Source organism: Panthera leo, chromosome A2 (assembly GCF_018350215.1).
Source record: "Panthera leo isolate Ple1 chromosome A2, P.leo_Ple1_pat1.1, whole genome shotgun sequence".
NCBI lineage: Eukaryota > Metazoa > Chordata > Mammalia > Carnivora > Felidae > Panthera > Panthera leo.
Genome location: NC_056680.1, coordinates 10,317,418 through 10,334,673, shown reverse-complemented (window position 1 = coordinate 10,334,673; position 17,256 = coordinate 10,317,418). Strand labels below are relative to the sequence as shown.

Below are 17,256 nucleotides of genomic sequence, written 5' to 3'. Positions count from 1 at the left end.
ATTGGAGGGGAGACGTGGAGAGAGATGAGGTTGGTCCATTCCAGTAAAACTAACTCAACACATTGTGCAGAGCATGTGCTCATGTCTGAAGAATTAAAAAAAAGAACTGATGAGGGGCACCTGGGTGGCCCAGTGGGTTGAGGGTCAGACTCTGGATTTTGGCTCAGGTCATGATCCCAGGGCTGTGGGATCGAGCCCCATGTTGGGCTCCACACTGAGCATGGAGACTGTTTTGGATTCTCTCCCTCCCTACCTCTGTCTACCCCATTCATTCTCTTTCTCTCTCTCTCTCCCCTCCCTCTATCCCTCTACCCCATTCATATTCTCTCTCTCTCTCTCTCTTTCTCTCTCTCAAAATAAAAAATACATATGAAAATTTTTTTTAAAGAGGTCTCTTTGTTCCCAGAATTATGTTAGGACACTATGGTATCTCCCTAACGCTAACATTGTCAAAATCGGGAATGTCCCAGAGATTGAGACAATCTCTGCCGTAGAAAACAAGAATACAAATGGACGACATGAAACTCATCAGATGTGTTAAGTATAGATAGGTTTCTAGTAAACAAGTTCAAGACGTAGGTAAAATTCAGAAGACGTGTTATGTAAAAGGAAGTAGATCGTGTGTGTGTGTGTGTGTTGAACATAGAAAGAAGGGAAGGTTGAGAGAGAGATGCTCTGATTTGTTGCATATATATACAAAGCGTATGAAGCATTCAGTGTTCGTGAGGTCGTCATTCAGCCACCCGTCAGCGGCACCAGTCTGGGCCGACGTGTCTTGTGCCCAAAAGACGCCATGACCGTTGAGCAGGCTGCTTGGCAAGCTAACGGTTGTGGCGAGGTATACCGTCCCCCGCATCTCTCCAACAGGGCAAGAATATGTCCTTGGTCCTCCGGTCTGGGGGCCGCTTGCCCAAACCTCAGCTCCAACCTCACAGTCACATCAGTGGCAGGGAACGCCGACGTGGCAGAGGGAAGGAGACCAGGCGTGCGAAGGTCCCGTGCCCCCAGATGCGGCGTGACCCGTCTACTTGCACAACAACAACCAACAATACAGTAGAGCAGTTGTAACAGTATCCCGGAATCAGAGTCTCTCTCTCGAAATGTCTGATTGCCCCGCACGCACCCCTTTTCTCCTTGTGATGACGTGAGATGACAAAATGCCTCTGTGAGGCCCTCCCCGTGGGCAAAGATGAAGTGAGTTGAATGGCGTAGGCGTAGTGACGTAGCGCTAGGCTGGTAACCACATCTGGACCATGGGCAACTGAGGCCGTGAAACCCAAAGCCACAGGTGAGGGTAGACGAACGCATTTGGGACGTTTGGTATAAGGCCTAAAAGTAAAGTCTAGTATTTTTTTTCTCAAGGTTTTTATTTACTTATTTTGGAAGAGGATGCGCGGGGGAGGGGCAGAGAGAGAAGGGGGGACAGAGGATCCAAAGCAGGCTCTGTGCTGACAGCAGAGAGCCCAACGCGGGGCTAGAATCCGTGACCTGTGAGATCACGACCTGAGCCGAATTCGGATGTTCGACCCAGGAGCCACCCAGGTGCCCCAAGGTACGGTATCACGTGCTGCCCTGGTGTCTGGGGAAACTGGGATAGCCTGGATTGACCCAACCATAAGTTTGCCTCCCCAGTCTGCTCCCACAGAAAAGATCCCCTGTGGAAACCATCCTCCTTATCTTGGGGACCAGGCGCAGTTGCTGTTGGGTCCTGAGTAGCAGGCTTCAGCGCCCTGCCAGCCTGCAGAATGATTCAGACGAGCCCATCACATCCTCCCGTCAGGGGAGGGGAGCAGCACCAGGAGACCCCTCTCCCTCTTGTTACTACAAAGCCTGCCTAGGAGCCGTGCACAGTGTTCCTGAGTGCAGCCCTCTGGGGCCCTGTGTGGCGTGTGGCTTCCTCCTCCCCTGAACTATGAGTATACGTGACTCATAAACTACGGTGACTCTCCTCTGTCTGGCGTCGGAGGTCATGCCCACAACTGTCAGGCAGGAATCCCTCCCTCACCAAAGAGGTGAAGAAGAGTCCATCAAAGCAGGAGGGAATGTAAATCACAAATCTTTTTAAAGCACCACTGGGACAAAATAATCAGAATTTCCGGCGTGTTTACCCTTTGACCCAGTTCCAGTGAGTTTTCCCATAGAAATATTCACGCAGGATCCGGGCGCCCAGCCAGCTCTGTCAGAAGAGCACGCGACTCTCGATCTTGGGGTTGTGAGTTCAAGCCCCGCATTGGGTATAAAGAGCACTTCAATAAATTTTTTAAAAGTTAAAGAAAAAAGAAACATTGACCCAGGATCTGTGTTAAAAACATAAGGCTGTTCATTGCAGCGTTTTGGGTTACGAGGTAACTAGAATCAGCCTACCCATGCATCTGTAAAGGACTGAGTAATTCCGTGTATGGTGAAGTCATTAAAAGTGCAGTGGTAAAACAGTACTGAATGATGGAGAAGTAATTTCACAGTGTATCTTACAACAACTACTCAAAATACATCGGCATTAGGAGTTAATTACACAGCAACATCCTTATTTGTCTCCCGTGGCATTTACCTATTCCCAAACTTGCCCCGCACCAACTCTGTTTTTATTCCCTAGAACTACTTACATAAGAATGTATTTGGAGGGCTCCTGGGTGGCTCTGGGTGGCTCAGTCAGTTGGGCGTCCAACTCTTGATTTCAGTCATGATCTCATGGTTTCGTGAGTTCAAGCCCCGAATCGGGCTCCAAGCTGACGGGGCGGAACCTGCTTGGGATTCTCTGTCTCCCTCACTCTCTGCCTCTCCCCCACTCATGCTGTCTCTGTCTCTCTCAAAATAAATACTAAATAAACTTTTTTTAAAAAAAAAAGAATGTTTTTTTAGCAATTAAAGGGAATAATGGGGTGCCTGGGTGGCTCAGTTGGTTGAGTGTCCTGCTCTTGGTTCCGGCTCAGGTCATGATCTCATGGTGTGGTGAGTTCAAGCCCTGAGTCAGGCTCTGCGCTGGCAGCATGGAGCCTGCTTGGGATTCTCTCTCTTCCTCTCTTTCCACCCCTCCCATGTCTCTCCCTCTGCCCTTCCCCCACTCATGCTATCTCTGTCTCTCTTCAAATAAATAAATAAACCTTTTTTAAAAACCAAGGGAAGAAAATCAAATTTTATTAATGCCATGGATGTATTTTTTCTCCTGAAGAGTAAATGGATTGGCAGGATTTTAAATGTGAGAAAGTTAAGATTGAGTAAAATTTATCAATCTGACATGAAATCACCAAACACAGAGAAGGCATATCCTAAACATTTGTGGGATGGATGGAGGGATAGATGGATGGATGGATGGATGGATGGATGGACGGACAGAAGGAGAGAAGGAAGGAAGGAAGATGGATGGGTGGATGGATGGAAGAAAGGATGGATGGATGATAGATGATGGATGGATGGATGGATGGATGGACAGAAGGAGGGAAGGAAGGAAAGAAAGGGAGGAAGGAAGTTGGATAGGTGGATGGATGTATGGATGATGAATGGATGATGGATGGATGGACAGGAGGACGGAAAGAAGGAAGATGGATGGGTGGATGGATGGAGAAAAGGAAGGAAGGAATGAAAGAAGGGAGGAAGGAAGATGGATGGGTGGATGGATGGAAGAAAGGATGGATGGATGATGATGGATGGATGGACAGAAGGAGGGAAGGAAGGAAAGAAAGAAGGGAGGAAGGAAGTTGGATAGGTGGATGGATGTATGGATGATGAATGGATGATGGATGGATGGACAGGAGGAAGGAAGGAAAGAGAAGATGGATAGGTGGATGGATGGATGATGGATGATGGGTGGATGGATGGACAGGAGGAGGGAAGGAAGATGGATGATGGATGGACAGAAGGAAGGAAAGAAGGAAGATGGATAGATGGATGGATGGATGATGAATGAAGGATGGATGGATGGATGGAAGGGTGGATAGATGAATAAATATGAAGACCAGGTTCCTAACCCCCATTTCCTATGCCTATTACTAAATTTAGCTTATTAATTCAATAATATCTGTGGACCTCAATTTCCAAATGCAATAAGAATATAATAGTATATTTAAGATAACATAAAAAGGACTGGTTAATACTCTGTAGGATTGGCCTCGGCTCCTTACACTCTAAAGGTTTCAATCTTCATCCTCAGTCCTGCTTAACAAACCAAACGTTTGAAGCTACTTTGAATTTCTTATTCCTTGGTTTTCCCAGAAGGTGGCAGTATGGTGTAAGGACTAAGTACTCTGTATCTAGGTCCAAATAGGATTTAACCGTCGTCGTCGTCAATAAAATTAGATTGCTGAGGGATCTTATTTGTGCCTTGGCATAATATTATTTCTAAATCTTGTTTCAGGTAAAATCATAAAGAGTTAGGAACCTTGAATTATTTTTTCCTACTTTCTTTTAGTGACAACCAAATAAGGGAGGGATTCTACTAGGTCAGGCTCCCTAGGCTTGTGATTTACTGGGGACTGCGCTCAGGAGAGAGAATAAGGAAAGCAGGCTACGGCAGAGTAGCAACATTTGAGACAATGGGTATACACAGAGAAAGGTTTGGGTGCTGTGGGTGGTTGCTTCTGGCACTCTGCCCGGGTCCCATCCATCACTGTGCCTGTCAGGTTCTGTCCCCCACGCCACCCCAAGGGGCAGCCCACAGCCAGTGACTGATGGACCCAGGGGATAAAAGGCCTTGCCTCCCGATGGATCAAAGCCATGGTGCACGCTCCAGAGCTCCCCCAGGGAATGAAACCGAGGCTAAGACTCCTACTGAGACCACCTCATTTAGCTCCTTCCCCTGCCTATCATGCTTCCTTAATATCCTTCTCCCGAGAGAGTTCTCCTCCAACAACTCATGGGCACCCCAGCCCCTACTGTCCCCCAACACATCATGTTGATCCCAATTCCTACCTCGGGTTCTTACAGGCAACTGGCCCGAGGTAGCCACACTATGAGGAATTTTCTATCAGTTAGTATGGGCTAGCTTTGGGATAATTGTGAAAGTTTTGGGGGGAGGAAATGCTTCTGGGTCTTGAGGAAGTGCACCTAGCATTAGAGAGGAATGAATTCCAAGTAGAGGGAACAGCATGTGCAAAGAAAAAAGACTTTATGAGAATGGGGATTTTTGTTTTGTTCACTGTTTTATCCCCTGTGTCTAGAATAGAGCGGTGCAATCTGGGGTTAGGGTGGAGGTCAAACCTGGACTCTGAGATCTGTAGACACCTGGACTTCCCCATTGTTGAGAGCCAAGCTACCAGCCCCGCCACCACCAAGAGACCTCTCAAGGGCTAGTCAGGATAGTCAGGAACTTGAAGTCACCAAGGGCAGCCACTTCTGAGAGCAACTGATAACTGCCCTCCAGCCAGATCCCTGTGTCATTAAATCAGTATTGATTGAGCACCTATTATGCCCCAGACCCATGTGTGAGGTGCAGGAAATACAGCGATGAATAAACCAAACAAAATTACTTGCCCTATAGAGCTGGCATTCTAGTAGGGCAGAGAGATAGTAAACAGAATAAAGGAAATAAATTGTTTTGTATAGTAGGAGGTGGTGATGGGGTGCCCGGGTGGCTCAGTCAGTTAAGCAGCCAACTTCAGTTCAGGTCATGATCTCACAGTTCATGAGTTCGAGCCCTGCATCAGGCTCTGTGGTGACCCCTCAGAGTCTGGAGCCTGCTTCTGTGTCTCTTCTGTCTGCCCCTCCCCTTCTCATGCTCTGTCTCTATGTCTCTCACTCTCAAAATAAATAAATAATTTTAAAAAAAGAAGGTGGTGAGCGCACTGGATAGAAACAAGTGGGGAAAGTGGATGGAGGGTGTGTGTGAGAGAGAGAGACAGAGACAGAAGAAGGGAAGAAGAGACAGAGAAAGATTTAGACAGGGAGATCAGGGGAGACCTCACTAAAGAGGGGACACATAAGCAATGACTTGAAGCGAGCCAGCGAGCCAAGTGGTCGCATGCAGGAATCTGGGCGAAAGCATTTAGGTAGAACAGCATTAGGCAGAAAGCGTTTAGAAAACAAGAAGTACAAAAGCCCAGAGGCAGGAGTGTGCCTGGCATGTCCAAGGAAAGGCAAGGAGCCAGGGTGGCTGAGGCAGAGAAAGCAGAGTGCAGGGTGGGGGAGATTGGGAGGAGACGAGGGCGAGGAGATGACTGAGACAGATCGTGCAGGGACTTATGGGCCATGGTGAGGACCCTGGCTTTTATTCTAAGTGAACTGGGACTCCCGAAGGCTCTCAGGAGAGGAGGAGCAGGATCTGACTTAGATTTAATAGGATCACATTACTCTTGACCTCAGTAGAGCTTTATTAAACATCACAGCTAGGCTGAGATGGACCAGGAGGAAGCAAAGAGAACCTTTCCAACCCGAATCGAGTGTCAGGGGTAGGAATCAGCATAAGAAAATGAACAAACTGTCACGAAGTCAACAGTAGTAAAGACAGCAGTCTGATAGATAGCAGGGAGGAGAGCCCTCTCTTTTGTGCGTGAACCAGATTGACTGTATGTATAATGAATGTTGAAATCACAGTACCTCAAAATCAACTTATCCAAAACTTAACCCTGTCTCTCCCCCCAAAAACCTGCTTTTCCTCCAAGTTCCCTTCCTCTGTAGTTCTTAACAGAAAAGATTGTGTTAATTTTGTTCACTGCTGTATCCCTAGAAAGTAGCACAGATCCTGTCACTTAGTGATATTTGTCTCGATAAATATTTGCCGGAGGAGGGAAGGACTTAAGGTTTTCTCCCAAATCCTGCAATTGGTTTGGATTGTTCCAGATAACCAAATAAGTTATCACCCTGGACTGGATTTTTGAGACTCCAGCCAGATCTGTGGAGTGCCATCTGCTAAGGAGGTAAAAATACCAACATTTGTGAAAATGACTGCTTCCGTAACTTGAGATACCAACAGAGATACCCTAAATTCTGGCTTACCCAACTCAAAACCACAGCGTTATTTAAGCTTGGTTTTGACGCCAAAGTCACTTCCCACTCCTCAGATAATGCTCTGTAACTAAAAGGCATTCCTCTCCTAGGGTCAGTTGGTTCTGTCACCCCAAGGGCAATCAACAATAGCTATGAAAACCTACCACCAAAGGAGCATATGAAAATGAGTGCAGAAAACGTACAGAAAATAAACAAAAAAGCAGAACCATGGGTCTGGTGGTGAAAGATAAAAACAAGTTCCCTTTTATAGAAATTTCCTTAGTCAGCTAACCTAAGGTATGTGTATCAAGTCTCCTAATACTTCCTTGCAGTCAGAGAGGTGGTCAGCTTAAAAGCACAGTGAGGAGCTTCAAGAGCTGGCTGGCAAAGGTTACCTACATGCAGGAATGCAAGGGCCATCTCTCCTTCCAGGTATGTGTGACCTTGGGATTGACTGTGACCTTGGGATTGAACCGAGCTAGTCGGTTCAACAATCAGCTGTCTTTTCCTTCTCTTTCTTCTGCTCTGCTTTAAACATTCTCTTCTGGGGCGCCTGGGTGGCTCGGTTGGTTGAGCGTCCAACTTTGGCTCAGGTCATGATCTCACAGCTCATGAATTCAAGCCCCGCGTCAGGCTCTGTGCTGACAGCTCGGAGCCCGGAGCCTGCTTCAGATTCTGTGTCTCCCTCTCTCTCTGCCCCAACCCGCTCGCATTCTGTCTCTGTCTCTCTCAAAAATAAATAAACATTAAAAAAAAAAATTCTCTTCTTCCCCTTGGCTTATGGTTTCTTTCCTCACCACCCTGTTCAGACTGCATTGTCAAATATCCCTAAAATGTTCCTGATGGTCCAATCCAAGGACTTGTTCATATTCATCTTCACAGGTTTTCTGTTTGACACCCTCTCCTCCTTGATAATTATGTGACCTGGCACTGATCCGACTTTTTCTCTACCTCTCTTGCCCTTCTCTCTGCCCCCCCTCCATTTTCTTTGTCCTGTGCCAAGAATATGAATAACAAGCAACATTTTCGAGCACTCACTATGCACCTTGTATGTATTAACCCATTCAGTCCTCACAATGGGCCGATGAGGTGGGTACCGGTATTTTCCTCATCTTAGGGATGAGAATAACGAGCACAGAGAGATTGTGTTACCTGCCCAAGGTCACACAGCTTGTAAATGGCAGTCAGGACTCCAACCCAAGCCGCCTGGCTCCAGTTCTTTGCCATTATGCTCCTCCCACAGGATTCTGCTCAAGGACTCGTCTTTCTGCTCCCGCTCCCGGAATCTCTTGATCCTGTGGCTTCAGTCGCCACCTCTGTGTAGACGGTTTCCCAACTCTGAAGTCCCGTCCAGCCTTCCAGCTCCAGATCAAATAGCAATACCAATAGCCATCATATCAATCATACCAATAGCCATAATATCAACCAAAGCTTACATTTACTCTAGCCTCACATCAAGCTAAAATGGTTTTACCTGCATTATTGTACCAAATTCTTCACGTGAATGATACAAAATACCATCACAGAGAGGTTATGGGACTTGGTTCAAGTCTCACAGCTGTTTAGTTGCAGAGGCAGGTGGTAGATCATAAAGTCTATCAAAACAATATAAGCTCTCGGGGCACCTTGGTGGCTCAGTCAGTTGAGCATCCGACTTTGGCTCAGGTCATGGCCTCGCAGTTCGTGGGTTCGAACCCTGGGTTGAACTCTGTGCTGACAGCTCAGAGCCTGGAGCCTGCTTCGGATTCTGTGTCTCCCTCCCTGTCTGCCCCTCCCCTGCTCATGCTCTGTGTCTCTCTGTCTCTCAATAATAAATAAATGTTAAAAAGATTTAGAAAAAAAAGAAAAGAAAAGAAAATGTGGTGGTGCCCCGGCTGCCTGAGCCTCAGGAACTAGGAAACGCTTTTCAACCTATATGTTTTACTACTTGGCTCTGTGAGTTACATTCATCATTTGGGCAGGTGTAGTGTTAGGCCACTTCTGCAAAGTAATTATTATACCAAAGTTGGGGGAAGGGAAATTTAAATGTATTAGGAAATATGCCAGGACACTGCCGCTAAGCAGTCCACAGCCCAGCTGAGAATATATTCATTGGACAAACAAAACTATTCAAAATGGTCCATGAATGCGGTTGTGTAAGTAACTGATCACAACTAGCACCCTCTTTAATGCAGGCAGCACGGAAGGACGAACGACAGCCCCCCAAAGATGTCAACGTCCTAATCCCCTGCAGCCTGTGAATATGTTACCATATGAGCGTAGGGGAGGAAAAACTTCACCTCTACCCTCTTAGGGTCTCTGGCCGAGAATAAGAATTAAGCTGACATAAGACATTAACAGGAGAGAAGCAGACAAGTTTCATTACCCTGCAACATGTACACGGGAGACTTCGCAAGAGAACAAAGATCCAGGAAAGTGACACCAGAGCACAAAGCTTTTGTGCCTTTTCGACAAAGAAATGACGACTTTGTCAAGGGACAAGACGGAGGGGTTGGGGCTAGGGATGGTGAATGGTGCGAAAGTGACTAGGAAGTCTGTTGGAGGGATAACTGGGGGAAGCCAAGGGCCGTTCCAATGAGTGGGTTTATACAGATCCATTTCAGCGTGCATTCCCAGTCTGGTGGTAAGGACATCCCTCGCTTCCTGGCACAGGGAGGGCACCTCTCTCATGGGGGAAATGTTACGGCCTGATTCTAAGCAGGAAAAGGTAGGTCAGAAAGCCCTTCCTGCAAGTGCTGTTTCTCAAGTGCCTTCCACTCTATAAAATAAGCAACATGCCACAGCGGCATGTTTTGAGGTGTCATGTCCCAAGCAACGTCACATGCTCAAAGGGACTTTACAGATACGGATTATGCTAAGGATCTTGAGATGGGGAGATTATCCTGGATTATACAAGCGAGCCTCTTCTAACCATGGGCGTCCTTTTAAGAGGGTGGCAGGAGACCAGAAGGGAAGGAAGATACTCGACTGCTCGTTTTGAGGGTAGACCGTCAGCCGCGGAATGTGGGTCACCTCTGACAGCCGGAAGTGGAAGGGCATGGATTCTCCCCTAGAACTTCCAAAAGGAAGCAGCCCCACTGATAACCTTAATATTAGCCCAGTGAGGCTAACTTTGGACGTCTGGCCTACGGAACCATATGAGAATACATTTCTGTTTTTAAGCCACTAAATTCGTGGTAATTTCACAACCACCAGAAACTCATAAAGGGAAACCCAAAAAGAGGTAGCATTGCCCTCCCTCCCATTCGTAAAGGGTTGCCGCTAGCCCATAGGGCTTTGTCTCCCAAATCCTGCAGTCGGTCTAGATTGCCCCCCAAATGACCAAGTAACATATCACCCCTTCTACTGGACTGTCATATCTGGGGAGCAGCATCTACTGGAAGAAAAGGTACCCTTTCCTCCAGTCGTTGTCACTGTAAACCTGTCGCTGTCAATGGCACCTCCATGCATGCAGCACGTGTGGGATTTCTGAAAGAGAGGTCATGTGGGTTGATAGGTTATCAGCAGGAGCCCAGAGCCTGAGTTGAATCTCAGCTCTGCCCCTGCCTAGCTCTGGGAAGTGGAGCGAGTTACTTAGCCTCTCTGTGCCTCTCTCTCTTTTTTTTTTTTTTTTTTGTATATATTCATTTTTGAGAGACATAGAGAGAGTGTGAGCAGGGGAGGGGCAGGGAGAGAGGGAGACACAGAATCGGAAGCAGGCTCCAGGCTCTGAGCTGTCAGCACAGAGCCTGATGCGGAGCTCGAACCCACAAACCACGAGATCATGACCTGAGCCGAAGTCAGATGCTTAGCCAACTGAGCCACCCAGGCGCCCCTCTGTGTCTCTGTTTCTTCATCTGCACAACTGGGATCATGCCACCAGCACTCACTTCCTGAAGTCATTGCAAAGGTAGATTAAGGGCATGTGCCTAGGGTGCTTAGAACAATGCCTGGCATGTAATGAGAACTCAATTCCCCTTAGATGTTGTAGAGGCTGGCCTTAGAATTTTGTCCCACCCTCACCAAAGAAATCCTCCCTCCAAGACATGGTATCTCTCTCCAAGGGGGTTTCACTGGCGTGTTTACAGGCAGGATGGAGGGAGTGGTTGCATCCCAGGGCATGCTGCCTTTTACTCCAAAAATTCCCTGTAAGTGTTGTTTCACAGCCACCAGCTGATACATGTTCTGGACCTCCCCAGGGAAGCCACACACCCCCATCTTCTCCAGACTGTCGGCCTCAGACTCTCTCAATCCCCTGATCTCAGTCCTCTATGTACAGGAATTGAAGTTCACCCCAGCTCTACCTAACTGGCCCACCCTGACCTACACCCGTCGCCCAACTTGGTTAACAGAGACCCTTTCGTTGCCAGGACCCACTTTCTTTTTTAATTTTAGCTTTATTGAGGTATAATCGATAGACCAAAAAGTTGCACACATTTAGTATATACATCTTGATAAGTTTGTACGTATGTATACACCTTACACCCATAATACCATCACCACAATGAAGATACCAAACATTTCACCTACAAAAATTTCCCTGTTTGTGTGTGTGTGTGTGTGTGTGTGTGTGTGTGTTTGGTAAGAACACATAAAATGAGATCCATTCTTTTAATGCATCTTGGACTGCACAACACTCTATTGGTCACTACAGGTACTAGGTTTTACAGCAGGTCTCCAGAACTAACCTTATATAACAAAAACTTTATATCCATTGAAAAGCAATTTCCCATTTCCTTCTCCCCCTAGCCCCTGCTAACCACCAATCTGTTCTCTGCTACCATGAGTGTGACTCCTTTAGATATTTCACGTTAAGTGAAATCATACAGTATTTGCCCTTCTGTGTTTGACTTATTTCACTCAGAATAATGCCCTGTAGTTTATCCATGTTGCCACAAGTGACAGGACTTTCTTATTTTTTAAGGCCAACTAATATTCCATTATATATATCACATTTTCTGTATCCATTCATCTGCAGAAGCCACTTTCTCAAGGGGTAACCAAAGTTGCAAATAAAGTGACTAGTCACCAGAGCTAAACTTCAACAAGTGGGCACTATAGGAGCCATTGGTTGGTTGTTCATATTGAAAGATTCCCACACCATTTGTGCCCACACCAATCATTGCCCAGGACCAGCTCCCACGACACTCCTGCCCGCCCAAATCCTGCCCTGGGACCCAACCCACCTCCCCATAATTGGGCATCTACATTAACGTCTGCTGGAGTAGAGAAGGGGGCCCAGAGTCCATTCTGATTGGCCGATTCCTGCACCATACCAGCTGTTAGTACTATCCTTGCAAATGGAAAATAATTCTAGATATTGGTATGTAATAAGAATGAAAAGAAGGCGAGGGGAGAACTAGCTATCAGAGTGGTGTCGGATTTCTCAGGAAAGGGAAAGAGAAGGCCACCCATCTATCCATTGTCTTCAGGTCTTTACCCGAGCAGGAACATGCTGATGATACCACCAGACGCTGGGAAGGTTTGGGGAAGAGGAAGGAGCACTTGATCAGCCACAGTAGAGGCAGCCCACATTTCCCAAGAAGGCAAAAACAATACTTCCCTTCTAAGAAGCGTTTCTAGAACCTTGCCCATCTTCCCTCAAGAGGAAGACTGATTCTTATCCACGTAAATCTGAGTGGATTGGCGACTTGCTTGTAACCAGGAGAATGTGATAGGAGTGGAGTTTCATGGCTTCCAGGGCTGGATCTTAACAGGACACATAGCCCGTTGGCAGGGAAACTCCTTCTTAGAGTTCTGAACTGCCATGGAAGCTGCCTGTCCAAGGTTGCCATGTTGGGAGGAAGGCCAAACTCCCCAAGTCTAAGGCTACATAAAGGCGTGACAATGCACAGTCCGTTCCCAGCTGCTCCAGCCCCAGCCACTGCCTAACTGCAACCGTGTAAGAAACCCCAAGCCAGAATCACCCAGCTGAGCCCTTCCCAAAGCACAGAAATCATGAGAGATGATAAATGGACCTTGCTGTTTTAAGCCACTACATTTTGTGACAGTTTTTACGTAGCAGTGGATAGCGGGTACACAGCCCTTGGGGAATTTCCTGGAATCTTTCCACGGCCATGTCACATGTCTCCCTTCTGCTTCCCTGTTCCAGGACTCTGTTTCCTGCTGAGTTTGTCAGAAGTCATGGCTCGGATGACCAAAGGTAAGTGCTCAACGCCTGACTTCTCCACAGTCCGAGAACCAGGAAAGGTGGAGACCAAGGGTACATCTGGGACCACTCACATCCTCCAATGGGCTAGAGCAAAGAGGCTTGTTCTGGGAGTAGAACTTGGGGATGCTTGCTCCGACGCGGGGCTCGAACCCACGGACCGTGAGATCATGACCTGAGCCGAAGTCAGACCCTTTAACCGACAGAGCCACCCAGGCACCCCAGGTTTTATTTATTTATGTAATCTCTACACCCAATGTGGAGCTGGAACTCACGACCCCAGGATTAAGATTAAGATTAGGATTAAGCTCGAACTCATGACCCCACACGCTCTTCCAACGGAGTCGGCCAGGCACCCCTTAATGTATCTTTTTACTTTAGTGTCCTTTGTTCATTTGTTTTCAGTCACCACAATGTGCCCAGTGTCGAAATAGAACAGAGGCTAAAACACACAAAGGAAGTGAAGTGAGCACTCCAGAGGGGAGAGACAGAGCAGGACGGTAATCATTTTATTCTGATAATAAGCGAGGCACCAAAACAAAAACAAAAAAAATAAACAAGATGACTTAAGGCTAACTTTAATCGCCTAGAGATCTCACTAGATTCTGATTCAGCAGGTGTAAGGGTGGGGCCTGAGCTTCTGCATTTCTAACCAACTGCTGGGGGATGCATTCTGAGTAGCCAGACTGCATTGTGGCCCCCACCAGGTTCCCAGTCCCCTCTCCCTGTGAACACCGCATAGGGAGTGTTCGAGATACTTCCTCGGCTCCAATCATTCCCAAGAGGGCCCACCTTAAGATCATTAGCGTATCTCTGTCTATTTGGAGTCATACATAGACTTGCAAAGATAATATGAACCCGTATCCAAATATACCTCCTGTGGGTCCCTACACTTTCAAGTTTTTATAATCTTAGCTGATACGTCTTGTGTGCCAGGCACTGCCCAACACACTTTACATGTATTAATTCACTTACTCTTCACAATAATCCATTTTACAGATGAGGGTACAAGGCACAGAGAGATGCAAAGACACACGGCTGATAAGTTGTGGAGCCAGGATCGACCCCAGGGTCTTAAGCAATCCATTCCCCCCTTTTAAAGATTCTGCAATGGGGGTGCCTGGGTGGCTCAGTGGGTTAAGCGTGCAACTCCTGATTTCGGCTCACATCATGATCTCACCGTCGGTGAGACCGAGCCCTGCAGAGGGCTCTGCACTGACAGTGCGGAACCTGCTTGGGATTCTCTCTCTCTCTCTCTCTCTCTCTCTCTCTGCCCCTCCCTCCCTCTCTCTCAAGATAAGTAAATAAAAACTTAAATAACTAAATAAGTAAAAATAAAAATCCTGTGCCGATCTTGAGAATAGCACCATTATATTGCAATGAAATTTTTGTGTGAAAATTAACGCCAGCTCCAGACCTCTGTCATGCAAACGAATCCTCACTTTGTTCTGTAACTTGGGTCTCGTAGCTCTCGTTTTGTAATGTACTTAAGATCTCAAAGGAGGAAAAGGGTGTAGCCTTCCTCATCCTGGAGAGGCCCCAGTCAGAGAGGCAAAGCCTAATGGTAACAGACATCTCTCAACCCCGGTGACATCTGACCTGCCCCCTCTTTTCCCTGCAGCAGCTACCTGTCCACAGTGCCCCCAACACGCTTTCTGTGTCCACGGCACTTACTGTACCTGCGACTCTGGATACGCTTCCGACTCTGGGAAGAAATTCTTCACATTCCCCCTTGAGACATGCAATGGTAAAGGGGTAATTTTCAAACCACCCGGTGGCGGGAGTGGAAGGGAGGTAGCATGGGGACTGCTGTGGGTGGAGACTGCCACGCGGAAAAATCTATTGGCTCAAGACTCATCAAGAAAGAAATGCTTCCGGGGCACCTCGATGGCTCAGTCAGTTAAGTGTCTGACTTGGGCTCAGGTCATGATTTCATGGTTCCTGAGTTTGAGCCCCGCATTGGGCTCTCTGCTGTCAGCACAGAACCTGCTTGGGATCCTCTGTCTCCCTCTCTCTCTGCCCATCCCCCCACAGGCGTGGGTGTTTTCTTTCCTCTCTCTCTCTCTCTCTCTCTCTCTCTCTCAAAAATTAAATAAACTTAAAAGTAACGTCTTTAAGAAGGGGGGAAAGGAGGGAGAAAAGAAAGGAGGAAGGAGAAAGAAAAGAAAGAAAGAAAAAGAAAGAAAGAAAGAAAAAGAGGAAGGGAGGAAGGGAGGGATGAAAGAGAGAAAAAGGAAAGAAAGAAAGAAAGAAAGAAAGAAAGAAAGAAAGAAAAGAAAGAAAGGGAAAGAAGAGAAAGAGAGGGAAAGAAACAAAGAGGGGAGGAAGGGAGGGAGGAAAGGGAAGAAAGAAACAAACAAAGAAAAGACAAAAAGGGAGGGAGGAAAGAGAAAAAGAAAGAAAAAGAAAGAAAAGGGAAGAAGGAAAGGAGGGAGGAAAGAGAGAAAGAAAGAGGAAAGGGAGGAAGGAAGGGAGGGAGGAAAGAAAAAGAAAGAGAGAAGGGAGGAAGGAAGGGAGAGAGGAAAGAGAGAAAGAGAAAGAGGGAAGGGAGGGAGGGAGGAAAGAGAAAAAAAGAAAGGAAGGAAGGAAGGAAGGAAGGAAAGAAAGAAGGAAAGAAAGAAAGAAAGAAAAGGGAAGGGAGGAAGGGAGGGACGAAAGAGAGAAAAAGGAAAGAAAGAAAGAAAAGAAAAGAAAGAAAAAGAGGGAAGGAAGGGAGGGAGGAAAGAGAAAGGAAGAAAGAAAGGAAAGAAAGGGAGGGAGGAAAGAGAAAAAGAAAGAAAAAGGGAATGGAGAAAGGAAGGGAGGGAGGAAAGAGAAAGAGAGAGGAAGGGAGGGAGGAAAGAAAGAAAGAGAGAGGGAAGGGAGGAATGAAGGGAGGGAGGAAAGAGAGAAAGAAAAAGAAAGAGGGAAGGGAGGAAAGAAAGAAAGGGAGGAAAGAGAAAAAGAGGGAAGGGAGGAAGGAAGGGAGGGAGGAAAGAAAGAAAAAGAGAGAGGGAAGGGAGAAAGGGAAGAAATAAAGAAAAAGAGGAAAAGAAAGAAAGAAAGAAAAGAAAAGAAATTCACGAAATCAGCATCTTCTTTCATTTATTTGGAGGTTCTGATAGACTTTTCCATCCCCTTCACGGCGACCTCCTCTTCTCTTAATTTCATAATCACACACGAGTGTCTGTGCCATCATCTTCCAAACTCAGCAGTTACTCCCCCCGCCGAGATGCACTGTTTTCCCCAGCAAGACGCTTCGTTTCAGGTAAAGGAATGAAGAGCGAACTCACCGTGATGGGCACCGAGTAGGCCCACGGTGGGCACGAACCCACCGTGATGGGCACGCAACAAGCGTAGGGTCACGCACTATACACCTGAAACTAATACAACACTGTGTGTTAACGATACAGAAATTTAAAAAAAAAAAAAAAGCTGCTTCATTTCACCCTTGCTTCCCCTCCCCCAGGAAAGAAGTGAGATCCAGAGAACGCTGTTGTCTCACCCCCCTCCTTAGCTCCCCGGCCACATCCCCGTGAAGTTCACATTTTCTCAGTGTTCCCTGCTCGCCCCTGCTTCCCCTGCCCTGCCTTTGCCCACAGGCTGAGGTTTCTCTTCTTCCTGGTTGCACGCTTGCCATCTGTCCTTTATTTGGGGCACTTTGTCCTGTGCTTGCTTCGCGCCGGGCGCTCTCTCCGCTGTTCACTTTCGCCAGAAGGTTCTATCCTGCCCAGGTGGGGAGTGTTCCGTCCTCTTATCCGCGTGATCCATCAGCGACCCTCCCACGGATCACAGAACTGTCTTCAAGCTTGCGGGGCTGCAGAGGGAACGCAGCACCACCGGAGGCTCATTCCTCTGTGGCCACTTCTGTCTCACGCTCACTGAGGTTCCTCGCCGGCTCCCCAGGGAGAACATCCTTACTTTCCATTGGCTTAGGGGTGCGACCTGAAAGCTGACACGGGGAGGCTGGGGGACAGAGTGCCTGCGAGATGGGAACGAGACTGTCACGTCTGGCTTCCTCAAAAGAGAATGGCTATGGAGCAGGCAGCAAAGCTCATCTGCGACGCTATGTCACAGTCTGAAAATTCCCCATTTCGTGTTTGCCAGATCGGATGGGGACGTCCTCACCACCCGCGTGACATTTGGAAAGGGGCTACGGGGACCCTCAGGACTGGAGACATGTTGACTTAATCAAGACATTCTCCCTCAGT

At 47.4% G+C, this 17,256-nt stretch overlaps 1 protein-coding gene across 4 annotated transcripts in view; it reads left to right on the top strand.

The window, feature by feature from the left end:
- Positions 1 to 7,210: 7,210 nt before the first annotated feature.
- The window catches only part of ADGRE3 (adhesion G protein-coupled receptor E3), a 47,242-nt gene continuing 37,196 nt past the window's right edge, over positions 7,211 to 17,256 (top strand). For 3 of the 4 annotated variants that reach the window (XM_042928688.1, XM_042928687.1, XM_042928684.1), the window contains exons 1-3: positions 7,211 to 7,350; positions 13,010 to 13,060; positions 14,688 to 14,813. In XM_042928688.1, the coding sequence (XP_042784622.1) occupies positions 7,326 to 7,350; positions 13,010 to 13,060; positions 14,688 to 14,813 (202 nt within the window). In that variant the 5' untranslated portion in view covers positions 7,211 to 7,325. The remainder of the gene's footprint in view (positions 7,351 to 13,009; positions 13,061 to 14,687; positions 14,814 to 17,256) is intronic. The other variant, XM_042928685.1, reaches the window with a different exon arrangement.